Source organism: Engystomops pustulosus, chromosome 4 (assembly GCF_040894005.1).
Source record: "Engystomops pustulosus chromosome 4, aEngPut4.maternal, whole genome shotgun sequence".
Lineage (NCBI taxonomy): Eukaryota > Metazoa > Chordata > Amphibia > Anura > Leptodactylidae > Engystomops > Engystomops pustulosus.
In genome coordinates, this window is record NC_092414.1 from 219,467,617 (window position 1) to 219,494,656 (window position 27,040).

The following is a 27,040-nucleotide window of genomic DNA, read 5'->3' on the forward strand; positions in this document are numbered from 1 at the left end:
TTGGCTCCCATCCTTGCACTGCTGCCACCATGCTGACTCACACCCACAGTAGCTACTAGCTGCCTGCTTCACTGCCTGATGTGCAAGCTGGCACCCTCTTCTACCCGACAATAATGATGAAGCCCTTGCTTCATCCGGCTCCAAAGTGCGATCGGCTATATCATCATCAATTTGTGTTCCCCTGTCAATGCTATTCTCCTCAACGGTCTCAATATACACAGACTGACAACTTGCAAGTGCAACATAACCTCCCGTGCCACTCTCCAAAATCTCTACTTTCCTGCCTACTGCGCGAAGCAGCGGATGTCTGCTCCACCTCTTCACTGCCAAGCAGCTGCTGACTTCCCTCAAAGAGTTTGTCCTTGCTGTATAGCAGTGCTGAGCCCAGACCACCTAGTACCTTTCTGGCTAAAGGAAATGAACAGGACAGAAGCTGGTTGAGGACAGGTGAGGGCCTCTGACCTGCTCTTGGGCCATGCCAAGGTTTGTATCTGACGAACCCACGGACTCTTGACTGAGGTTGTCAGATATCATTTGGGGGGAAGTGGATGACCTAGTCAACCAATCAAGAACCTTTGGGTTGTTCATCAACACACTGCAGCTAGATGACACCAACAACCCTGCTGCAACATCCCCTTATTGTTCTGCGACCTGTGCCTGATCCACCTGCCACCTCTATGTTTCACTTATTTGTTAATCAAATATGTTGATTTGATTCTTGCTATCTACTTTAGCAACAAAAAAGAATTGAAGTTTGGGGTATACAGATAGCCTAAAATGAACAATCTGCACTTTGAGCAAAAATCACTCCAGCTACAGTGTACAAGCAGCTGCATGCTAGATGCAGTGTGAAAATTTCACATGCATTGTGAAATGATGGGATTGCAAATGCCTGTCTGTTTTTATAGGGCTGTCACATCACAGAAGCCTGCCGGGCTCTGATTGGCTTTCATGTCTGCACATGTGATCGAGGGTGTTCCTTTCTTCTTCCCAGAGTTCTTTGTCCCATGTAACACATTGTGCTCACGTCCATTTTACTGATAAAGTGGGAAAAAAATGTTCCCACGAATTACTGTAAATCTCAGATTGGTGCCAAACCGAAGTTTTCCTGAAATTCTAAACAAATTCCACTTCGTTAGAATCAATCCCATCTCTTCTCGTGACGTCAGCCAGAGGCTGACATTGTAGTGTGTGTGCCAGTAGCAGCACACACTATGATGTCAGCAAGCGGCTAAAGTCACAATGCCTGCAACGGACTGCGCGGGAACACAAAGCCAATGCCGGAACATTGATGTATAGAATTGAACCTGCTGGGGGGACGTTGGAAGGTGAGTACACTTTTAGTTTTTTTTTACTACTTGCTTTATTTTGGAGGCAGTGGCTGCAGGCTATTTACTGGATGAACAGGGCTGCAGGCTATACTCTGGGTGGGCAGGACTGCAGGCTGTATGCTTGGGGGGGTAGAGGCTGCAAGCTACATACTGGTTGGGCAGGGCTGCAGGTTATATACTGGGAGGTAGGGCTGCAGGCTTTACACTGGGTGGGCAGGGGTTGCAGCCTATATAATTGGGGGTGGCAGGGGCTGTAGGCTATAAACTGGGCGGCAGGGACTAGCGGCTATATACACAGGGGGGGGGCAGGGGCTGCAGCCTTTAGACTATTGGCTAGATACATGGGGACAGGGGCTACAACCTTTATACCGAGGGGGGGGGCAGGCTATATATCAAAGGGATTGCCAGGCTATATACTACAGGGGGCTTGCTGGCTATATTCTGGGGAGCTGTAACCAATGCATTTCCCACCCTTGGCTTATAATCGGGTTAATAGATTTTCCCAGTTTTTTTGTGTAAAAATAGGTGTCTGAGCTTATGCTAGGGTATATATACTCGAGTATATACACAAGCTTTTAATGCTTAAAATAGCGTACAGAAACCTGGTGGGCATTACGTTTTATGGATTGGTTACTTCCAAGAGTGCGTTTGAGATGCAATTTTAAAAGCATTGCAGAGATTTTTTGGGCTGGTTATTTTGGAACCATTACTACAAATTATGATGGTGTTGTATAAATAAAGATTATTATTAAGATTATTATTGTCACAACCATCTCCTGGACTTTTCCCTTGCATCCCCCATACTCTGGAACTCTCTACCAAAATGTGAAAGACTTTCCCTCACCTTTCAAACCTTCAAACCAAATCTGAAAACCCACTTTTTCAGGATCCTCTACAAGACACAATGGGGCACATTTACTTACCTGGTGCGGAGGAGATCCCGAAAGTGCATTGTCCGATGAGAATGCACTGTGACACAATTCACTTACATCGTGCGCCAGATTTGCGAAATGTGTCGCTTCCCCTCTCAGGTCCGCCGGAGTTCACCATCCTCCTCCCGGTCTATGTAAGTGCTTGGCTTGTGACACCCCCCCCCCCCATCCTGATTTGTGTCGCATGAAAGCCGGCGCGATTGCGTCAATATCCGATCGTGTGTGACACAATACTATTTTAAATGCAACGCAAATCCGAAATTGTCGTGAATATGTTGATAATCAATGAATCATTAAATGACTAATTGATCAAAATGTGCAAAAAGTTATTCAAGGTGTCAAGCCCCTAAACATAATGGGGCAAATTTACTTACCTGGTCCATTTGCAATCCAGCGGCACGTTCTCTGCAGAGGATACGGGTCCGGCCGGGATTCACTAAGGCAGTTCCTCCAACGTCCACCAGGTGGCGCTGCTGCGCTGAAGTTCCCCGGAATGGACTGATCTTCACCAAGCCGGGCCGAGTGAAGGTAAGCGCGAGACAAGTGACACTTTTTTTTTAAATGCGGCGGTTTTTCCGAATCCGTCGGGTTTTTTTTATGGCCACCCCCCCCCCAGGTTCGGTTGCGTGCATGCCGGCGCCGATGCGCCACAGTCCGATCGCGTGCGGCAATATAGGGAAAATCGGCGCAAAACGGAAATATTCGGGTAACACGTCGGGAAAAACGCGAATCGGGCCCTTAGTAAATGACCCCCCATTATCTTCCACTGCTGCTGGCACATTGGGACTCATTTACTAAAGGTTGCGTGCTCCACTTGTGTCAGACTGTGCACATTTTTCGGGGTTAAACCAGCTTGCACGGGTATTTAAGAGGAGTGTGTGCTGGAATTTTGGTGCACACAATCCTATTGTGGTGCAGCTACGCTGGTCTCCATGCGACACAAAGTAGGGGGCGTGCTGCCCCACAGTCCAACTAATTCGGGCTAAGCACAGTGTTTAACTTTCAAATTGTGCTGCAAGCCCTAGCACTAAGATGCACCAGGAAGAAGGTGAACTCTGTCAGACCTGAGCGGGGAAGCGACACATGAAGGATATCGGCTGAAAAATCTTAGTGACTCCCCGCACAACGCATTATACTATACACTGACAATGCAATAACATGCACCGGGAAGAAGAAGGAAAACTCTGGGGACCTGAGCGGGGAAGTGAAACATGCAAGATATCGGGTGCACAATCTTAGTGAATAGCCGCACGGTGCATTATACACGGACAATGCACTTTCTGTGAACTGCAGTGACCGGGTAGGTAAATGTGCCCCATTATGTTTTTTTTTAAATTATGGATTATATTACACATGCATGGGCCTGTCAAGTATATATGCACATCCACACCTATCCAGTATAAATACACAACCAGGCCCATCCAGTACACATGCACACCCATGCCCATCCATTACACATGCACACCCATGCCCGTCCAGTACACATGCCCACCCATGCCCATCCATTACACATGCACACCCATGCCCGTCCAGTACACATACAGACCCTTTCCCATCCAGCACACATGCCCACCCATGCCCGTCCAGTACACATGCACACCCTTGCCCATCCAGCACACATGCACACCCATGCCCGTCCAGTACACATGCCCACCCATGCCCATCCAGTACACATGCACACCCATGCCCATCCAGTACACATGCACACCCAGGCCCATCCAGTACACATGCACACCCATGCCCGTCCAGTACACATGCCCACCCATGCCCATCCAGTACACATGCACACCCAGGCCCATCCAGTACACATGCAAACCCATGCCCGTCCAGTACACATGCCCACCCATGCCCATCCAGTACACATGCACAACAAAGTTTTAGGGAATAGACATACTGCAGTCTCACAATCAATTATTATTTAAAATATTGTACATTAAAAATTCTCTCTGGACCATCATATTAATCACCAGTAACATCAATTACCATCATTAGCTTTAGGTTCATTAAACCCTGGATCCAGTTCCTGGGAGAGATTTCCATGTTCATATGTTATAAAAGATGTGAACATTTGCAAAATAATCACAACAATAATAAATGATCTTTAAGGGATTTGTTATTGTAAATTTGTTAAGATGATTTCTTCTATAGATCAGTAAAGATTTCTTGAATTTTCAGCCAAATAAAAATAATGTGCGAGGAGAACCAGACACAAGTCACTGAGATTCATCTTCTCGGATTCCGAGGTCTCTACAAATACAAAATCCCTCTATTCATTGTGTTTCTCCTGACTTACACATTAATACTGGGTGGAAATCTTCTTCTTATTTTTCTGGTGTCCACTAATGACCATCTCAAGACCCCGATGTTCTTCTTCTTGAAACACTTATCCATAGCTGATGTCCTGCTAACCACCTGTGTTGTCCCCATGATGTTGCACATAATACTCTTTGAGGGGGGCACTTTGCCCCTTTGGGGTTGTATTTTGCAGCTTTATTCTTTTGGTATTTTTGGGTTTGTTCAATGTTATATCATTGTTATCATGTCATATGATTGATATTTGGCCATTTGCCATCCATTACACTATTCTTCACTGATTGGTCCAGATCTTTGCCTCCAGCTTGTTCTAGGGTCATGGTCTTTAGTCACTGTGTTAACATCAGCAGAGTTCTTTGTTTTTATACAGTTTCACTTCTGTGGCATGAATTACGTTGACCACTTCTTCTGTGACTTTGGCCCCACAACTGAATTAGCCACTGCAGACATTTCTAGTTTGTTGCTGCAAGACTTTGTCTATTCCATCCTTATGATGTTATTTCCTTTCGCTTTAATAATTTTATCTTACTTTTGCATTTTCTTAGCTATTCTCAAAATGTCTTCAGCTACTAGTAAAAGAAAAGCCTTCTCCACTTGTAGCTCCCACCTGACCACAGTCTGTGTGTATTATGGGACCCTGATCTCAGTTTACATGACCTCAAGTGAAGAACGCACATCCGATATCAACAAGTACCGATCCCTGCTGTACATAGTAGTCACACCATTGATAAATCCCTTCATCTACAGTCTGAGGAATCATGAGATCAAGAGGGCATTGATGAAAGTGCAAATGCGTCGTGTATTTGAAAATGGATGGAAAACATGAACTATTGACCCAAAGAGATCAAAGTGTTCTGCGAGAAACAAAACTAGATGACCTCGCATAGACACATATAGAATAGTAAGTAGAGATGGGTGAAACGATTCTAATGAATCGGAATTTGTTTAGAATTTTCAGGAAAACTTTGATTCATCACAAATCCAAAGTTTACAGTGAATCATGGGAACAAAGTTTTTTTTTTCACTTTATTAGCTAAATGTTCGTGAGCCCAACATGTTACAAGGGGCAAAGAAATCTGGGAAAAAGAAAGGAACACCCTTGATCACATGTGCAGACATGAAAGCCAATCAGGCAAACCGGCAGGCTTATGTGATGTCACAGTCCTATAGAAACAGTTGCCCATTTCCAATCTCGTCATTTCACACAGCATGTTCTATTTGTAGCATCCAGCTGCTTGTACACAGTAGTTGCTGCAGTGATTTTTGCTCCAATTCCAGGGTATCCATTTTCCATTTTGGTTGATCTATATACCCCAAATTACTGGTCTTTTTTGTTGCTGAAATTTATGGCAAGAAATCTGTGTAAAATCCACATAGTTGCCACAATGAATTTTGCTCCAATTCCAGGGTGTCAGTTCTGGTGCTTCTGTATACCGCAAATTTCAAAGTTATTTTGGCAGATAAAGTAGATCCCTGTCAAATCAACATAGTTGATTAACCAATATGTCAGACAAAGAGGTGGCAGGTGGAGCAGGCACAGGTCGCAGCACAGTAAGGGGACGCCATGGCAGAGGTGACTCTGTGAAGCCAGAACTGCCGGTTTCATCTAGTGGCAGTGTGTTGAAAAACAAACCAAAGGTTCTCGATTGGTTACTAGGTCATCCACTTCCTCGCAAATGACATCAGACAACCCCAGCCAAGAGTCCGTGGGTTCGTCAGATACAACCCTTAGTTGGCATGGCCCAGGAGCAGGTCAGCTGCACTCACCAGTCCTCAAACATCCTCACTCCTGTTCTTTTCCATCAGCCAGTGAGCTACTAGGTTGTCTATGCTCATCAATAGGCGGGAAAGCAAAGATATGGAGAGGAACATGGGAGGTTATGTTGCACATGCAACTAGTCGGGCTGTGCATACCAAGACCATTGAGGAGAATAGCAGTAACAGCGAAAGACATGATGATGTAGCCAATTGCTCTTGGGAGTCAGGTGAAGCCAGGGCTTCATCATCGTCCAGAGAAGAGGGTGTCAGCTTGCGAGTCAGGCTGCTACTGTTGCTGAGCAGAGTGGCAGCAGTGCAAATACAGGACCCAAATGGCCACAGGGAACAAAACCCACGTTGCAGGTCCAAGTAAGCAAAGACACAGGGGCTTAGTGAGGCAGCAGCATTAGTAGTCATGCAGTGCAGAGTGTTGGCGGTAAAATCACCTTCTAGGCGGTGTGACAGTTTTTTGTTAAGACACCAGAGGAGCCGAGTGTGTGTTTATGTAGAATCTGCAGGCAGAAAGTGAAGCGTGGCCAGGGTGCTAATGTTGGCACCATGGCCCTGCGTCAACACATGCAGCGTCACCATCCATTGGCCTGGGATAAATGTGTATCAGATGTGGAGGTCCATCCTGCCTCTGCAGCAACAGCAGCAGCTCCTAGTGGCACACATGCCAATTCAGCCAGTCAAGGCTCCAGCACCTCTGCCGAAGAAAGGTGTTTGTCTATGACATCATCTCCCAGTCCAGATGCTCCTGCTCCTTGCTATGCATGATTCCAGCAGTCGTTTAAAGAGGTGATTACAAAGAGACAACTGTCCAGCCAACCTATGGTGCAGAAGCTGATCATGCTCCTGTCAAGTTGTTGGTACTGCAGTCGTTACCTTTCCAAGTCATGGACTCTGCACCTTTAGAGAACTAATGGCTTGTGCCGAACCGAGGTAGAGAGTTCCAAGCCGAAATTTCTTTTCCACGAAACTGTGCATGCACTTCAGCCATTCTTACAAAGCCAAGCACACCCTCCTCGTGTTGCAGTGGCAGAATGGCCTCCCCCAGCATAATCTGATATGCGATGTTTCCACCCGTTGGAATTCCAGCCTCCATATGTTAGACCGCCTGTATGAACAGAGAAAAGCCATTAATGATTTTTTGATGATGCAAGCGGACTGTAGCACTCCCCTGTGTAACTTTGATGTCAGCCACTGGCAGCTCATGAATGACACCTGCCTTTGCTCAGGCCCTTTGGAGAGGCCATGTTATTTGTCAGTTGCCAGGACTGAGGGATGAATAAAATATTTTCACTGCTTCATATCCTGGAACAGATGCTGGAAAATCTGTCTGGTCAGGGCACAGGAGAAGTGGCGACTACATCACATGGCTACATGAGTCCGGTGGGGGCTGAAGTGGAGGAGGAGGAGGCCATTGGAGCACAAGCAGAGTCTGGTGCAATTAGTGGTTTTTCTAGGTTATGGGAGAGGACGAGCAGGAGCACCCTGAGGAGGTAGACGGTGAGGCAGTTGACCCACAAGCACTGTGACCGTATACTGTGGAGATGGAGGCCAGGAGTCCCTCAGAGTTACTTGCGCAGATGCTGCTTTGCCTAACTAGTGACAGCCGGATAGTCAATATCCAGCATACGGATGACTTTTGGCTCACCACCCTCTTGGACCCTCACTACCGGTCCAAAATGGTTGCATTTTTTTCAGCTGCCGAGAGTGAGCAAAAAGTAGCGTACTATAGAGAAATACTGTGCAGACAGTTGGCCGCTGCCTTTGTGCTTCATTGTGCATCCTCTGTCAGGTCTGTCATGGCTCACCTACTACTGCCATGGCTGCTGCAGGGAGATGGGGGTTAGGTGCAGTAGTATCTCCATCAGACGCAGCTTAAGTCTGGAGTCTTTAATGAGCATCTTCCTTCAGCCTTCTAGTGAGAAGGGTAGCCGCCACCAGCAGCAGCAGCAGGACATGGAGCAATCCCTGCACCAGCAGGTGGTGGCCTACTTGGACAGCACTGTACCACCCCCTTAGGTAGAGGATCCCCTGGACTACTGGGCAGCCAAACTTGTTGTGTGGCCGCAACTTGCGGAGTTTGCAGTAGAGAAGCTGTCCTGCCATGCCAGTAGTGTGGCATCAGAGCTGGTGTTCAGTGCAGTGGGGGCCAACATTACCCCAAGGAGAACCCGCTTGTCCACCTGTGGAGAGACTGACCTTTGTCAAGATGAATCAGGCTCGGATCGGCCAGGATTTTAACACACAAATGCCGTATGCATCAGATTAGATCAGCATTCTTAAATTTCTTCAATAACAGTAAAAGAAAAATCTTCTCCCCTTGTAGCTCCCACTTGACCACAGTCTGTGTGTATTATGGGAATCTGATTACATCAGTTTACATTACCTGAAGTTATCGACAAATACCGATCCCTCCTGTACATAGTAATCATTTTATGTACAGCCTTAGGGTACATTTACAAGCTTGTCAATGGGGACGTATATACGGCCGCAAATTTGCGTCCGCATATTACGTCCCCATAGACGGCAAAGGAGGCCAGGCAGCGGTACAATGCCACACATGCGCCACTGTTGTGCGCTGTACTCCGGGAATAGATAGAGTGTGCGGTCATGCGCCACTATTTCCTATGGAGGGGGAAGGGGTCACTTCCTCTCCAGCACACGGCGATATGCCCGCCTGTCGCCTATAATCCTCCCAGTCACTGAGAAATCTGTTTCTGGCAAGGTCTTTATGAATTTGAATGCCACAGCAAAATTAGATTTTTGTGATGGCTCTTGGTTTAGATTAATCGGGATGCTCCATTCCAGGAGTCATCTCTTTTAAACATGTTGATATTTGTTTTTTGTGTTAACCCCTACGGGACACAGCATCTTTTGGCCTAAAGGACGCTGCCCCATTTTTCAAATCTGGCCTGTGTCACTATAAGTGGTTATAGCTTTGGAACGCTATGAGATATCCAGGGGATTTTGAGACTGTTTTCTCGTGACACATTGTACTTCAAATTAGTTTAAAAATTTGGATGAAATCTTTTGCGTTTAGTTATGAAAAAAAACAAAATTTGGCAAAAATTTAGAAAAATTCTTTATTTTCAACGTTCTAAATTCTCTACTTTTGATTCAGAAAGTCATAGCTCCCAAATAAATTCATAACTTACATTTCCCAAATGTCTGCTTTATGTTGGCATGGGTTTTTCAGATTCCACATATTTTACTAGAATGTTATGAGGCTCAGAATTTGGGTGCCATTTTTCAAATTTTTTGTAAAATCGCCAAAACCTGTATTTAGATGGACCTGATCAACTTGTAACTGACACTGAGAGGCCTAAATAATAGCTAGACTCATAAATTACCCCATTGTGGAAACTACACCCCTCAACGTATGAAAAACCACTTTTAAGAAGTTTGTTAACCCTTTACGTGTTTTATAGGGGTTAAAACAAAATGGAGGTGGAGTCTGCAAATTGTAATATTTTTTCACAATACACTCATTTTGGGTGGAAAATTAAACATTTGTAATGGATAAAATGAATAAAGGCTCCACAAAGTTTGATACGCAATTTCTCCCGAGTACACCGATACCCCATATGTGGTGGTAACCTGCTGTATGGGCGCACGGCCGGGCAGAGAAGGGAAGGAGGCGCCATTCAAATCAGATTTGCTATGTCACATTGTACAGGCTATAATTTTTTTCTTTTTTTTTATTGAGGACCTATAGGGGCTTATTTCTTTTGCCACATGAGATGCACTTTTCTAATACATAATTTTGGGGCATCTATAGCTAATTGGTGAGATTTAATTAACTCTTTGTTGGTGGAGGAAATGAAAATCATCAATTTTTAGGAAAATTTTTATGTGTTTTTTTTTTTGGCCGTTAACCATACCATGAAAATAGTATATTATTTTTATTCTATGGGTCGCCACGTTTATGAAAATACTTCATTTATAAATATTTTTTTATTTTTTCCCATTTTTACTGAATAAAAAGTAATTTGGCAAAATTGTTGTTAATTTTAGCATCACCGTCTTTCATATGCATAACTTTTTTATTTTTCACCTCACAAATCTGTTTAAGGGCTTATTTTTTGCAAGAATGATAGCTCTTTTTAGTGGTCTTATTTTAGATTGCGTAACTTTTTAAAATCACTTTTTTTGAGCATTTTTAAAGGGCATTAATAAAAAATCATCTTTATCAGAGAGAGTTTTTTTAGGTTGTTTTTTACGGGGTTCACTTTGCGGATCTAATAACGATTCTGTTTTATTATACAGATTGTTACGGACGCAGGGATACCAAATATGGGGGGGGGTTTGTGTATTTTATTCAATTGTACTGAATAAAAACTAATTTGGAGAAAATCTTATTCATTTTAGCATCACCATCTTTTTATATGCATAACTTTTTTATTTTTTGGCAGATAAATCTTGTTAGGGGCTTATTTTTTGCGAGAACAGTTGTTCTTTTTAGTGGGCTTATTTTGGAGTGCATAACATTTTTTAAATCACTTTTTAGAGCATTTTTTATAGGGTATTAATTAAAAATTAGCTTTTTTCGGAATGTTTTTTGCGTTTTTTTCCTCCGGCGTTTACCGTGTGGGTCCAGTAACAATTCTGTTTTATTATGCAGATTGTTACGGACGCGGCAATACCAAATATGCAGGGTTTTTTTGTGTTTTTATGTTTTTTATACTTTATTAAGTTTTTTTATGGGAAAGTGACATTTTAGGGGCTTATATTTTTATGTATTTATTTTTTATTTATTATAATGTGTAGTGTTAACTGTTTTTGCATATTTTTACTTATACATACTTTAACTTAAACCAGTGATGCTCTGATCACTGGTTTAAGTTCAATACACTGCTCTACAATACTATTTTATTGTAGAGCAGTGTAAACTGTCTGAGCAAGCTTGCGCATGCTCAGACAGTTTACAGCCAGACCCGGAAGGGGTCTGACTGCCAGGGAGACCGGGCAGCTCCGGGGCACATGCCAGTCCTCGGAGCTGCCCGGAAGAGGATCGGATCCCCCGGTAAGCGGCACGGGGGATCCGATCCACAGCGCAAACACCCTTACACGCCGCGGTCATGTTTGACCGCGGCGTGTAAGGGGTTAACACCCGCGATCGGAGCCGGCTCCGATCGCGGGTGTTAGCGCAGGCTGTCAGCTGTACTAGACAGCTGACAGCCGCTGCTTCTGGTACCGGCTCCGTTCGTGAGCCGGTGCCAGAAGCAGGACGTTATAGAACGTCCCCGTGCGCTAAGCATCTAGCCCCGGGGACGTACTATAACGTCCTGGTGCGCCTAGGGGTTAATCCACCTGCTGATGTTATTTTGGGTCCCTCTTGGCTAGCTCTGCACAACCCAGTCTTGGACTGGACCTCTGGTGAATTGACTAAGTGGGGTGAAAAATGTTCCTCTCATTGTTCTTCCCTACTTGTTACTGAAATACAGTCTGGAAATGTCGTTCTGCTAGATAATATTTTTCATTTTGCTGATGTTTTTGATAAATTGTGGAATTAAAACCCTGTCTGGGTCTAAAACTATTGAGGCAGGATTTTCAATTTGTCTCCCCCAGAACGTGAAGCTATGTGGGTGAGTTTACAAAAGGGTCATCTATCCAACTCTCCTGTGGGGCAGTATTCTTTTTTGTCAGGAAGAAAGAGGGTGGTTTCAGAACTCGTATAGACTACTACAAACTAATTAATGTTACTGTAAAGAATAATTCTCTCTTCCTTTGATCCCAGACGTGTTCATTCAGATAGTGGGGGTCCATTGGTTCTCTAAACCCTGTAATTTGATTCATATCAGTGAAGGAGAAGGATGAAAGACTGTGTTTGATACTCTATTATTATGTTTTTTTTGTATTTTGGAATACATTACATATGTACAGGCCTGTCCAATGTACATGAATAACCACTCCAATCCAGTATAAATTGCACACCAATGCCCATCCAGTTTACATGTAAACCCGCATATATCTGATTAACATGCACCCCCATGCCTGTCTGGTATAAATGCATGCCCATGACCTCCCTGTACTATTGCACACCCACAACCCTCTAGTGTACATGCACACCCATGTACATCCAGTACACATGCACACCCATGTACGTTCAGTGCACATGTACAGTCATGTCCATCCAGTACACATGCATTTCAGGGTCCTGATCACTTCCAAAATGCACAATACAACTCAAGGAGAGTCAGGGGAATGGAGGAGCTGTAGCTTGTCCTGTGAGCTCCCCTTCACCAACCTGGAAACTCCTGCACAGCATCAATCTAAAGATGTAGCACTGGTTAACATGACTTAAAGGAAACCTACCACCATGGACCTACCTATTTAGGTAGATCCGGTGGCAGGTTCCTCTAATGTACAGTAGTATATACCCTAATATGCAAATTTTCGAAAGAGGCTACTGGGGCGTGGAGTATCCGGAGCTGAGGCTACATGGCACGGCTACTCCACACCTCAGTAGCCTCTTGAATTCCGCCTACCAATGCATCTTCAGAACAGAGCTCCTGGTAGCTTTGCTTACTCCTCTGCGAAGATGGTTCTGTGCATGAGGAGTAGCTGCATCTTCTGAGCCGAGACCGCACAGCTGGCGGCCTGCTCCCTGTGTATGCACAGAACCCGGCTTACAGACAATTGTGCGCAGCTCGTAGCTGCGCACTGAAGATGCATCGCCTACTCCACACCACAGTAGTCATTTGCGTATTGGGGGAATTAAAATGTATTAAAGTTCTGGGCCAAGAATTCGCCCTAAAAATAGCTATACTACTATTCATTAGAGGAACCTGCCACCAGATCTACCTTAATAGGTAGATCCGTTGTGGTAGGTTTCCTTTAAAGTGAGTTAACTCATTTTGTAATTTGTAATTACAGAAAATGGGCGGTTCCCTTTATGCACTAGAGACACTACGCATGTCTGGTTAATGAGTTCAGTCAGTCATGTGTTCGGTGCTACTTCTGTTTGTCTGTGGGTCCTCAGACTAACCCTACCAACATACCCACTTTCCCGTGAATATAATTTTCCTACTTACTGAGTTATGCCCCCATGGACTGGCTGCCCCCAGCACTGCCTCCTCATTGCCTAGTGGAAAATATGGCCCTGTTAACAACTTTAGACACCAGAATACAGAACAAGATCCGCAATCAGCGACAGAGAGTGAGGCAAAAATACGGTGGGTACACAGTATGGTACCAGCATGTGGGCTTGCTTCGTGGCATGTGAAGTGAAGACCCATTTGCTGGATTTCACTTGAGATTTTGTTTTGACAAAAAATCTTTCCTCACACACTGGATGGCAATGCAGGTCCAAGTTTACTCAGTTTGCGTTGTATTATTTTCTACACCAGGTCAACTGAAAACATGAGTTTGGGAATGTTCAAGGTTGTTTGGCATGGGCAGTAATTACATCCCTGTATTATCCATATTGCAATAAATTTCTAAATCACTTATTATTTAGAAATGTTTTTAATAAAAATCCTCTCTGGACAACCATCTGATTAATCACCGGTCCCATCGGTAATCATCATTAGCTTCAGTTTCATTACAATGTCCGGACCCTGGAGGAGATTTCCGTGTTCATTTACTGTATAAAAGATGGGAAATTCACCACTTGCATAATAAATGATGATTAAGGTCTTTGCTGTTCCATATTTGCTGATATCACTTGTTTTATAGATTAGTCATTATTTCTTGAATTTTCCGACAGATAAAAATGATGTGTAAGGAGAACCAGACACAAGTCACTGAGATTCATCTTCTTGGATTCCGAGGTCTCTACAAATACAAAATTCTTCTATTCATTGTGTTTCTCCTGACTTACACGTTAATAATGGGTGGAAATCTTGTAATAATCCTACTGGTGTCCACTACTGACCATCTCAAGACCCCGATGTACTTCTTCCTGAAACACTTATCCACAGCTGATGTCCTGCTAACCACCAGCATTGTCCCTGTGATGTTGCACATAATACTCTTCGAGGGGGGCACTTTGCCCCTTTGGTTTTGTATCATGCAGCTTTATTGCTTTATTGGCATTTTTGGGTTTGTTCAATGTTATATCATTGCCGTCATGTCATTTGATCGATATTTGGCCATTTGCCATCCATTACGTTATTCCTCACTGATGGGTCCAAATCTTTGTTTCCAGCTTGTTATTGGGTCATGGTCTTCAGTCACTGTAATAACATCAAGTGAGTTATTTGTTGCTATCCAGTTTAACTTCTGTGGCTTGAATTATATTGACCACTTCTTCTGTGACTTTGGCCCCACAATGGAATTGGCCACTTCGGACATTTCTAGTTTGCTGCTGCAAGACTTTGTGAATTCCATCCTCATGATGTTATTTCCTTTCACTTTAATAATTGTGACTTACTTTTGTATTTTCTTCACTATTCTTAGAATGTCTTCAACTAACAGTAAAAAAAAAACCTTCTCCACTTGTAGCTCCCACCTGACCACGGTCTGTGTGTATTATGGGACCCTGATCTCAGTTTACATGGCTCCAAGTGATGAGAGCTCATCCGAAATCAACAAGTACCGATCCCTGCTGTACATAGTCGTCACACCATTGGTAAATCCCATTATCTACAGTCTGAGGAATCAGGAGATCAAGAGAGCCTTGATGAAAATACAAATGTGCCGTGTTTTCTAAAATGGATGGAAAACATGAAACATTTGCCCTAAAGAGATCAAAGTGTTCTGCAATAAACAAAACTCGATGACCCCACGTAGACACATATCACATAGTCATTTCATATCATCAATTTCTGCTCATTTTATAAAAAACTCCTCTCGGGACTTGTCCAACCAAGAAGAAAGTAAGCTCAGTACTAACCTACATGAATGATAAACTGTTGAATTATGAATTCACATTATTTGTCTGAAAATATACTGTATATCGAAATCCATTATTGTTATTAATTGGGAATGTGTGTTCCAGATACATTTATATGTTTGATTGTTTAGGGAAGAATAATAATGTTGTTCATTAATAATATTGTGTCCAAACTTTGTGAAGCTCCTTTACTGTTCCTATTTTGCACATATTGTAAATCAATAAAAGTACAAGGCAATAAAGTTGGAATATTCATTCCTGTTCACGGCCCTGACCAAGAGGAAGTCAATATTCAAGCTGTGTTTTTACTCTACAAATAAGGGAAAAAAATTGACAACATTTTGTAGAAATACCTTTTAGAAATGTGGAGGCTGCTGGAAAGTGGTCCGGTCTCTAAGGTTTACAGTACAGGCATTTCCTGGGTTACATACAAGATAGGTGCCATAGGTTTGTTCTTAAATTGAATTTGTATGCAATTCGAAACTGTATATTTTATAATTTCAGCACCAGACAATTTTTTTTTTGTCCCAATGAGAATTGGAGTTTCAAAATGTTTTGCTGTAACAGGACCAAGGATTATCTATCAAGCTTTATATCATACACCTTACAGCTGATCGTTGTAGTCTGGGACCATGGTGAAGCTCTCTGGATGCTTTACTAGAGGTCACAATGGGCCGAGGTGTCCGTCTTTAACTAGGGGTCGCCTGTAAGTTGGGTGTCCTTAAGTGTGTGGCTCTGTTTCCTACCTTCCTAGAGACACATGACATTTATATTTTATATGACAGAGCTTATTATAGCGTTTACAGGGTCATATGGGGCTGAGTATTTTGAAATTATTATTGAAAGCTAAAATACGGCAAATAATATGGAATCCATTCCTAATAGCTACATAGCAAAACTTGAAGGACAGTCACAAAAATAAGTTACTAGAATCATTCCTCTACCTTCCTAGGACATTGATCTCACAATAAATCACGGTCATCATCTTCCAAAGGGTCATGACTGCATTTGCTATACAAATCCCCTTCCCATTCGTGAGTGTTGGCTACATGGTGAAGTACAGAAAACCATTTCTCTTGTAGCATTCTTGGACTTCGTTCACAATTCTCTACACACCACCAGAAATGTAATATAATTTTATCAATCCAAGGCACTTGCACATTCTCAATTTACTTGCTGCTGAAAGTTTTTTTTTTAGAGACTTTGCATAGTGCCAAATGTCAAATTGATGGTTTATCCATGGGTAATCCTCTTTCAGTTTTTTTCGAATACCAACATGGCGATCTGAAGCAAACATACAGATGAGGAAGCCACGTTTCTCCATAGCCACTGACGATGTGCATTGTGAACGTTGGACAACTTCAAAATCCAAGATCTGACCGGTGCATGTGTCAAGAATTGTATAAATACAGTACTTTACACTATGTCCAGGGCTGTCGCATTGTTCATCTCTGGCAACACACAGTCCTTTGTTACCAATGATGTCCTTATTTTATTTTTTTGGTTTTCTTTCCATGCCATATCGATGGCAGGGAATAAAAAATGAGATTGTTATCTATAGTAAGAGGTGCTCGATATTCCCACCATTCCAAATATGTTGAATAACTCGCAGACTTTTTGAAAATTTAGTCCGCTAAACAATATGGAACCTGCTAGAAGAATATTTCCTGCAGCATAGTTTCCAATTTTAGGCTGGGATTCCATTATCAGAAATCTATGGCCTATTAAACGTTGACCAGTTATACGTAAAAAAAAAACCTTGAAAAGATTTTTTAAAACATTTAACTGTACTTTTACAATTTGGGTCAAATTGGCAGTTAACCTTGAAAATTAAATTGTCCAAACAGCTTTCGAAAATTATGATTTTTCTATCCTTTACAATTTCCTCGTCTGTTTCATAACTAACAGTGGATGATGGGTTTTCAGGAAACATTGTAAGGTACTGTACCAAATCAGAAGAATCTAAACTTGGTGTTTCAGGGACGTAGCTATAGTCCTTTGGGTCCGACTGTAATTCGGAAAAAGAAGGCTCCGATTGATTGATTGCTTCCACTATCTTCTTTGTCAATATCACACAGGATTGGTGAAATAGGACCAGTTGCATCCAATGAACATTCTATTTCATCCAAATTAGTAGTTTCTGCAAGTGGCTTTTTTTTTACGGTGATGCAAATTCAGACATGGAAACTATATTTTTTCTTGTTTTTGGTGGCATGGGGGTAGAGGACTTTTGTTTAGCTCTGTCTGTAACAGGTGAAGACATAACAGAGTCTAAAGGTTCAGGCAATAACTCTGGTTGCAGATAAACCAACTTAGAATTCAACAAAGTGAATTCTGTTTGTGTGCCAAAACTACGCTTATTAGTTGAAATGACAGATTCCTGTGGCTCTTCTTCATCCAGCAAAGGAGATGCTACAGGATTTTCCATGGGTGCTGATGTACGCTCCAAAGGTCTTTTCAGATTTCGACGTCTGCTTTTTTTTAAGAGTTTTTTCGATTACAGACTCTCCTTCTTCACAACGCGGAAATAGTGTAGGAATTGCATCGTGTTTTAGCACTCTTCCGCTAGAGGTAACATTATACGACTCTGGTTCAAAATGAAGTGAGCATAGTGCATATTTATTTTGTTTTTTGGCATGAAATATTCTCTCGGCCATGGAATTGATGTTAGAAAATTTTTGACCAGTTTGTCGAAGCCATACTTTAATTTTGGTAAGGTCATTCGGAAATCTGTGTAGAAAAACCGGATCACTAGTAGATTTTTTTCCAGATTTGCTAAGACAATGGTTAACTACACAAGTTGGCATCTTTCTCTAAGAATTGAATAACCTACAAAAATCAGAAAAAACATAATTAACAAAAATGGTGAACATACATAAAATAAATTTTTTTTTTTTGCATATTCCAGATCCCGTAAAATAAATTTACAGTGAAACATACGCCTTCAATATAACTACTTGGTTTTGATGCTGATGGGTGGATGGGCGGAACATATAATTTATAATAATTTAAGCGCTACCTCATCTTTCCTACTGTTTGTAATTATAATAGCACTGGTATTCTTATGGACGCGCGATGATTAGTTAGGAATAAGACGGCTTCTGCAAAAGTGAAGCCTCACGCTCTCTGGTGTGCTAATAAAAATTAGAATTTTTTTGCAAGCCAAGCTTGTCATGAATAATCAAGATGAAGCATGTCTGTATCAGGCTGAATACAAGGACAATGTACAAGAAGGACCGCAACATTCTACAGCACGGCCTGGGCATGCCCCGTGCTCTAATACTAATAAACACAACTTTGAAGTGAAAGAAAAAAAAATTGTAAACTTGTGTGCGCTAATGTCAATGACCATAAGCCGTCTACATCCCAAAATAGTATGGAAAAGTATCCAACTATGTCCACCTGTTATTATATTGTATAATTATGTACTTACCGTATGACCAATGATGACAGTTGAAACAAGGTTAAAATGAAAAAAACCTATTACGAAAGAGAAACAGTTAATTAGATTATTTGACACATAACAATAAAATGATTCAGAATGCAATCAGTCAACTTATCTATATACCTTTCACCGAGATTTTGAGGTAATTAATTTTCACGAAAATCCAAACGGATGAAGATGAAAATCAATCTGTAAACAAAAAAGATAGATGTGAAAGCTGCAAACAAAAGGGTCTAGGTGAAGAAACTATTGAACAAAACCTTCCTAAAGGATCCAAATCAGCAGAATATGACTCAGCAGACTTGAGTATGAATAAAGCGTTGTATATTATATACAGCTGCATAAAAAAAAAATTACATAACATTAAACATAAGCAACCTCAAATACTGCTATAAAAATATAAAAATTCATTTAAAAATTTGATTGCGACACATATGTACATACACTCACATATATAAACATACTGGTGTAAGTGGTTTAGATATTTTATTCACATTTCTGTGCGTCGGTAATATAGATACTTGAGTATAAGCCGACCCGAGTATAAGCCGTGAGCCCTAATTCTAACTTGAAAAACCTATATACTCGAGTATAAGCCGAGTTAGTGTTTTTGAGCAAAAATTTTGAAAAGAAAAAATATGCTTAGACTCCAGTATATATATTAGTATTTTATATATATTCACATTGGTGTTGGTGGGTATATATATCTATATATATATTTTATTTATATATTTATATAAAATTATATATTTATATATAATGTCATTGGTGACAGTGGGTAATATATATATATACACTAACATGTCAGTGGGTATATCTGTGTATATATGGGTAGTAGTGGGAGCATAGACTATCGTTGGTGTAAGTGGGAGCATAGACTATCATTGGTGTAAGTGGGAACATAGCAGAATCGTTGGTGCAAGTGGGAGCGTAGCGACACAAACCTTTTCTACAAAAACAAATCTGCGCCCTGAAAAGTGATGATGAGAACTCCATCGAGCTGAAAACCCACGCAGACCGGTCTTTGCGCAGCCGCAGTGAGCAGAGAAGCAGGCACCGCGAGATTAGCTGTACGCGCATGCGCGGTAAGAGCCGAGAGCAGGGTGACGTCACCGCTCTCGGCAACTGAAGGAGGGAGCTTAGAAAGAGGGAGGCGTGCATAATTAATGTTCGGCAGGGAACAAAATCGCAATAGTGACGTAGGGGTAGCACCGGAGCCTCATTTGCATATGTGAGTAAAATGTTTTTTTAGATAAACCATGGGTTTATCAGCATGAAATAGACTCCAGGGTGGTGTGCTTCACTCATTCCTTGCTTGCAGGTGCGGTAGGCTTCCTTTAATGTTTGACAAAAAATTACATCTAAATTCTCTCCCAAAGAGATTGATAAATCCACACGAATGTCTTTTGGATGTAATTCTTCTGTAATTATTTCTCGGCACAGTCTTCGTGTATACTTGGGCCCCATGGCCAATAACAAGATTCAAGTTTATTTCAATGGAGAACCTCTCCCAATATCCAAGACAAGTAATAATAGACTAAAGGAAGAAGGTCCCGCCACACAGCAGGATCGTTAAACTTGAAACTGAAGTTTATTAGCACAAAGCCATGCAGTACAGCAATACAACAGGACGTGTTTCCGCTTGAACCTAAGCCTTTGTCAACTGAATAGCGATACTACTGAAAATACAAACTAATACAGACAGCAAAAAGGAGAAAATCGTGTCTCCTACTATTGACATCACACCAGCGACAACCAGCAGTCGAGGTGTGATGCCATCACGGAGTTTGACAACTGGAAAGAATATTGATTATTTCTGACTTCTTTTCTAAAATCAGAGAGGAGATAAAAAAAGTAAGTTTCATGTGATACAAAACAATACATTTTGCACTCAAAAATAACTCAAAATATGATATGACTCAAAACGATTCATTTTGCACTCATATATCATAAGTAACATTCTGAATACTCAAACAGAAGTCATGTTGTATATACATTTGTGTCAATCCATTGCAAGTGTGTGATATTATACTCATGGTTTAACCCTATAGGCTGTAGAGTGTTATAGGTATGAATCCAATATGCCTCACGGCGTAACAGAAGTTGTTTGATGTTGCCCCCTCGTCTCGGGAAAACATTTTTTTTCGATAACCAGAAATTTAAGCTGGGCTATTGAATGGCCATGTTTGTGAAAATGTTGAGGTATTGGTTGAAGTAGACTTATGTTTCCCGATCCTATCTCGGACCTGCTGTATCATTTTCCCCAATGTAAAATAAGCCACATGGGCATTTAATCAGATATATCACATTGTTTCATTCACATGTGAAAAAAGCATTTACTTTATGTCCGGAGTAGGAATGATAAAATGTATTGCCCCGGATGACATTTGAACATTGGGAGCAATTCAGACATGGGTAAGTACCGTTTTTTCTACTAGCAAGGAACGTTTGTCTTGGAATTTTAGCAGAACTACTAAGATCTGCTTTCATCGGCCTATCCCTTAAATTGAGAGCTTTTTTATTACAAATCAATGACGGATTTTGGAATTCTGCAATTCCAGAAAATGTTTTCTGGAGTATTTTCCAATGCTTTTTAATGATGTTATCCACTTTTTGAATAAAGGGGTGTCTTTTGAAGTGGTCTTAGGGGTGCCATGTTCTGAAGCTGAATCTATTTTCCATTTCGTTAAGTCTGGTCTCAAGAACCAATTTATTGGACACACTCCTCTTTACCCTCTGGAATTGTGATTTAGGAATCGCCTTTTTAGTTGATTGAAAATGGTTTCATTTAAAGTAGAGAACACTGTTCCTTTCTGTTGGATTTCTAAATAAATCTGTGCTTAAAGTTCCATCCTCACTTTTAATAAGCACTGTGTCCAGAAAACTGACCTCGGATCCATCTGAAGTCGTTGTAAATTTTAGCTCCTCTCTGATCGAATTCAAGAAGATGACAAACTCTTCTAGGGTCTCCTGTGGCCCCACCCATATGCAAATCACATTGTCGATAAAGCAACGCCAGCATTTAATATAAGTTACTAATAGAGGGTGGGAGTATACATAATCCTCCTCGAACATGGCCAAATAGCAATTTGCATAGGGTGGGGCCACATTTGACTCCATAGCCACACCACGTATCTGATGGAAAAATCTGTCCTGGAATTAAAAAATAATTCTCAAATAGTACAATTTCAAAAATCTCCCTCCAGAACTGTAATTGTTCTCAAAAACTCAGCCCTTGAGCCCTCTCCATACACCCGAACCCGGCATGTGACATACTGTTATGTCACGTGCCGTGATTAGTTTCGATTCGAATCAAATTTTCTCGGAAAATTTGGTGAACCTGGTCGAATCGAATTTGAACTAATTTGCCCATCTCTAGCTAAGGACCAATAAAAGAAATAGGCTATATATAAAAGGCTGTAAAGTGCTTTATGGTGACTCTGATGTCAAAGTGTGGTCAATGAAGATAAACATGATTAAGAACAATTGAGTTATAAACAAAGAAGACTATGGGGGTCATTTATCTTATCTCTGTTTTTGCCTATCTTTTTTCCCGTCTGCTTCTTGGGTAATTAATCTCACTTTTTCCTTGTTTTAAATGGTGGATATTTTTTCAGATCTCTCTTTAAGACACTTGTTAAAAATGTCTCAAAAATGTCACACAAATTTTGCAAGTCACTTCTTTCCATTTTCTAAGTTTTCCTTAAATAAAATGGTTTAGCCTGGACCTGTTGCAAATTTAATTTGAAATGATAAATGTAATTTATAAGATGTAACACATCTGGAATAGAAGATCAAAGCGTCATACTGACGAAAAACAAATGTCAAGACAAAATGTCCCTACAAAGGCGCAAAAATTGCAAAGCACCAAGAAATATCTCAAAAAAGACAGAAAAATCAGGGAGAAATATAAACATAAATGACCCCCTATGTCTTTTAGCTATATTGGTGGGTCCCTCAGAGCAATCAGTCACGGCATGAATAGTTGAATCATGGTGATGAAGCTGCCACCAACATGTCCATACTGATCTGACTGTCATTGCAGATGACAGAACTTATGGACTTCTTCTTAGGAAGCAACACTCCCTTTTTTCAGCTGAATAAACAGGATTAGACATCTTGGATCTGTGATGGTCAAGTGTATTTGGGTTGATTTTTTATTGTCCTATCAATGTGATACACTGTACAAGAAACAGACACTCCTGTCATTAACTTATCTGCTGACATTTGTAAAGAATATTTTGGAGTGAACACCCTGTATCGTGAGATGGATTGTAGGGCGGTCACTGCTGACTTCCCCCATGTTTTTGTGGGGCAGATTCATCAAGTGTTGGTTGCCATGGGCAACTAGAAATATTCTGACTTTCAGCCACTTGATAAATCTGCCCCTGTATGTCCAGTTTAGGACACCCTTCCCCTGCTAAGCCCCCACCTCACTGCTGAACATGCATCAGATTTAGTATAAACATTCAGGGCTATATCACATCTATAGAAGAAGCTTTATCCAGCATGGATAATAAAGTGCTGATTTGGGCTTTGTTGGGCCTGTCATGGATGGCTGGAATAACTCTCCAAAAAAATAGTTCAACTCAATTCATCTCATCAGTGCTATAGGTAAGTATCAGGTGTCTGGGTTTTTTCCATCCAATTTTTACTCCTTCATTACACAACGTCATTCTCTTAATTTGTGTTGCCAAAAATTCCCATTTGCTAACACTAAGAGAAAACGGGAGACCTACATTCTGGAGCGGTCAAGGAGGACACTTCAGCATTTTCCATTGTGAAGTCTAACAATTACTTATTATCTACAATAAACTGTAGGCTGTAACCATCATCTCTGGGGAACTGTAGCTTCCATTATTGTAAATTACCGGTCTCATCTGTTTACTTTGATTTATGTGCTTAATTATAATAATAATAATATAATAATTATATTTTCAGGATCCTGGGAGAATATTCTGTGCTTATCTCACGCTATAAAAGACAACAACGCTTGGAACATTATACATTTGTGTATATAGACCTAATAGCAGTTAAAGTCGCATCTATGCTGAAAATACTCAGGAGATCTGGGGACCATCTTCTATCGGAAACCTTCTGATACTTATTTGTTTCTTTGACACGCTGCATTTCAGGCTTTTTGTAAACACATTTTTCATAAATTACTTGTTTCATAGAAGAAAATAAAACCTTCTTCATTAAGACATAAATAATGTGTGAGGAGAACCAGACTCAAGTCACACAGATTCATATTCTTGGATTCCGAGGTCTGTACAAATACAAAACTCTTCTATTCATTGTGTTTCTCCTGACTTACACATTAATACTGGCGGGAAATTTTCTTATTATCCTTCTGGTGTCCACTATGGACCATCTCAAGACCCCGATGTTCTTCTTTCTGAAACACTTATCCATAGCAGATGTCCTGCTAACCACCAGTGTTGTCCCCATGATGTTGCACATAATACTCTTCGAGGGGGGCACTTTGCCCCTTTGGGTTTGTATCTTGCAGCTGCATCTTTTTGGTATATTTGGGTTTGTTCAATGTTTTATCATTGCTATTATGTCATATGATCGATATTTGGCCATTTGTCATCCATTACAATATTCCTCACTGATGGGCCCAGATCTTTGCCTCCGGCTTGTTATTGGGTCATGGTCTTTAGTCATTGTGTTAATATTTTGTGAATTTGTTGTTGTTATCCAGTTTAACTTTTGTGGTTTCAATTCTGTTGACCACTTCTTCTGTGACTTTGTTCCAACTATTACATTGGCCACTTCGGACATTTCTTTGTTGACCATGGAAGATTTTATTATTTCTATTCTTATTGTATTTTTTCCATTTGTTTTTATAATTTTGTCTTATTTTTCAATTTTCTTCACTCTGCTTAAAATTTCGTCAGTTAAAAGTATAAGAAAAGCCTTCTCCACTTGTAGCTCCCATCTGACCACCGTCTGTTTGTATTATGGGACCCTGATCGCAGTTTACGTGGCTCCAAGTGATGACAGCTCACCTGAAGTCAACAAATACCGATCTGTTCTGTACATAGTCGTCACACCCTTAATAAATCCCATGATCTACAGTCTGAGGAATCATGAGATCAAGAGAGCCTTGAGGAAATTGATGAGCCATGTCCTCACAAATAAAATAAAAAACATTTGATCTAAATGTAGAGACTCTTGACTTGGCTGAAATAAGAACCAATACATTAAAGGATGGCGTAGGTACTTAAAATACGGGCCCCCACCTGAAAATATCCAAATGGGACAAATAAATACCAAAACCTACTCATGGAAGACAAACAGAATACAAGAGAAATTACTTTTCTTCCAAATAATAAACAGTATATAAAAATGGAAACTCAATCAAGCCAAACTCACAAACCCCAATATTCTAATCTATCATCATTACCGTAACTACAAAGCCTGACACAAACTTCCCACAACACCACAAGATTACATAGGATAGTAAATACCATTGTCCGTAAACTGTTATGGGAAAAATTCCAGAATTAAAAAGCAATGATCTAATAATACCGACCAGATAGGGTGCGATACCCTGAAACAAGTTTTCTGCCACTTCTGAGGGATGACAAAGCTGTGGCAAAAAAACTTGCCAGGGTGAATATCCTTTCTGGTCTGTATTATTATACTGATGCATATTATCATTGCATTGCATTCTGGGTCAGAGTATGGCCAAACATCTTTGGGAATAACTTTAAAGGGAACGTGTCAGGGCAATTTGGGACACTAAACCACCCACAGGTCCTTAAGGACTCACTAAAATTGTCCCCCTACAAGGTTGCATTAAAAAAAATCCCAAACATTTATACTTGCCTGCATCCGGAGCTCCCTGCACCTGCATGTTTTGGCTATTGAAGCCAGTGTAGTACACCTTGACTTCACTCCACAAGTCCTGTAGTTATGGTGCATGCGCAGTGACACTAGAATATTGTCCCGGCTTCACTTCCTGCTGGAGGATGCACCAGTGTAGGAGTTTCTGCTGTGAGTCTGATGCGCCTCATAATTAACTCATAATATATATTGGTTAATTGTTGACCGTAAAGCAGAGTATCTTATGGACCTCTAAGTAGCTTAGTGGGTCCCAAAGTGTCCTGACAGTTCCTTTTTCATTTTCAGTCCAATTTGTATAACAAATTTCAACAGACAAAGCCTTTCACTTTTTGTTAAGAAAAGATAAGGCAGTTACATTAAACTTGATTCAATGGATGAACCTTGTTTGAAACATCACATACGTCTATGCCATCTGAAAAACTCTTTGTCTCAATACAACCTAATGAGGTATCCGGCTTCCACTATGTGTGAGGGTTCTCCTCCACTTCTGGATCACTGTAGTTTTGTGTATTTTGTACTTTGTGTGTTTTTCTTATCTTAAAGCGAACCTTTAGCAGAAATTGGCCTAATCAACCACTTCCATTATGTTACTCAGCAGCTGAACACCTTCCAGGCGGTGTTTCTTTGATGACCCAATGTGGAGGTATCAGCCAGAAAATCAACTTTGAAGTAAGATGTAAATTGGTTGTATAAAAACATAGAGGCTGCACGGCAAGATGGACTGTCCCTTTATTTTGCTCCTATAGCTTGAAGTCTGGGTAAAAATCTCTCTTGGACTTTACTTTTTGGTCTCATAATCATCTAGTGCATATCTCAGCTGTGTATTGATGAAATCATGGCAGTCGATGAAGCGTGCCTTTTCCCTAATCAATGTTCGGTAAGCATAAAACCCACCACCAGTAAAAGCAACAGCCACAAGCAGATAATAGGGAAGAGCATTGCAGAGCAGGGCAGCTGTTTCCCGCTGGGTCAGGGGGGCCAGTTTCTTCCAAGCGGTCCTACTCAGATGCATGGTGACGGATACCGCGGAGAACTGCCCCGAAGAGGACAACTGAGGGGAGCAAAGTCATAGAGGCGGAGATTTCAACACTGAAGTCAAGCTCTCTCTTCATCAGAAAACCTCTTCATTGTATTTAGTGGCTCTGAACCCAAAGACATCACTAAAAAGATCTTCTGAAATCCAATGCATGATCTCAATCAAAGAGTAGGAGGTATTTGGAGCTCCTCACCTTGACTTCATTGTTAAACTCCTTGAATTTGTGCAACCAATTTACATTTTACTTCCAAGTTGATCTTCTGGATGATGTCATCCCACCAGACCATGAAAGAAACAAAAACTACAAGACGTCACATTCTTTGACAATATATTTGAATTGTTTTTTAGACCATTTGCCGATGACAGGTTCCCTTTAATGTAATATATTTGAGCATCTTATAGAGTTTACAACACCATAAAATTAATATTGATCTATAAATTAATACATAAATTATTCTAGTTCTAATGATATGGAACAGGGCACCGTACCAATTGGAAACACTTAGGCTTCATTGCCAAGATGCA

General features: G+C 41.1%; 2 protein-coding genes and 1 pseudogene across 2 annotated transcripts; all 3 read left to right on the forward strand.

Annotated features, from left to right (window-relative positions):
* The first annotated feature begins 4,451 nt into the window (after positions 1-4,451).
* On the forward strand, positions 4,452-5,402 carry LOC140128638 (olfactory receptor 10A7-like; annotated as a pseudogene).
* Positions 5,403-14,060: 8,658 nt separating this feature from the next.
* LOC140128639 (olfactory receptor 11L1-like) lies at positions 14,061-14,996 on the forward strand. The gene has a single exon (XM_072150337.1). It carries the CDS (start codon positions 14,061-14,063, stop codon positions 14,994-14,996), a length of 936 nt encoding a protein of 311 aa, XP_072006438.1.
* An 8,840-nt stretch (positions 14,997-23,836) lies between these two features.
* LOC140128640 (olfactory receptor 11L1-like) lies at positions 23,837-24,787 on the forward strand. The gene has a single exon (XM_072150338.1). It carries the CDS (start codon positions 23,837-23,839, stop codon positions 24,785-24,787), a length of 951 nt encoding a protein of 316 aa, XP_072006439.1.
* Positions 24,788-27,040: the final 2,253 nt, after the last annotated feature.

Bases quoted from the DNA above. Each gene is read 5' to 3' on its own strand.
- LOC140128639 (XM_072150337.1), top strand. From the start codon at position 14,061: ATGTGTAAGGAGAACCAGACACAAGTCACTGAGATTCATCTTCTTGGA.
- LOC140128640 (XM_072150338.1), top strand. From the start codon at position 23,837: ATGTGTGAGGAGAACCAGACTCAAGTCACACAGATTCATATTCTTGGA.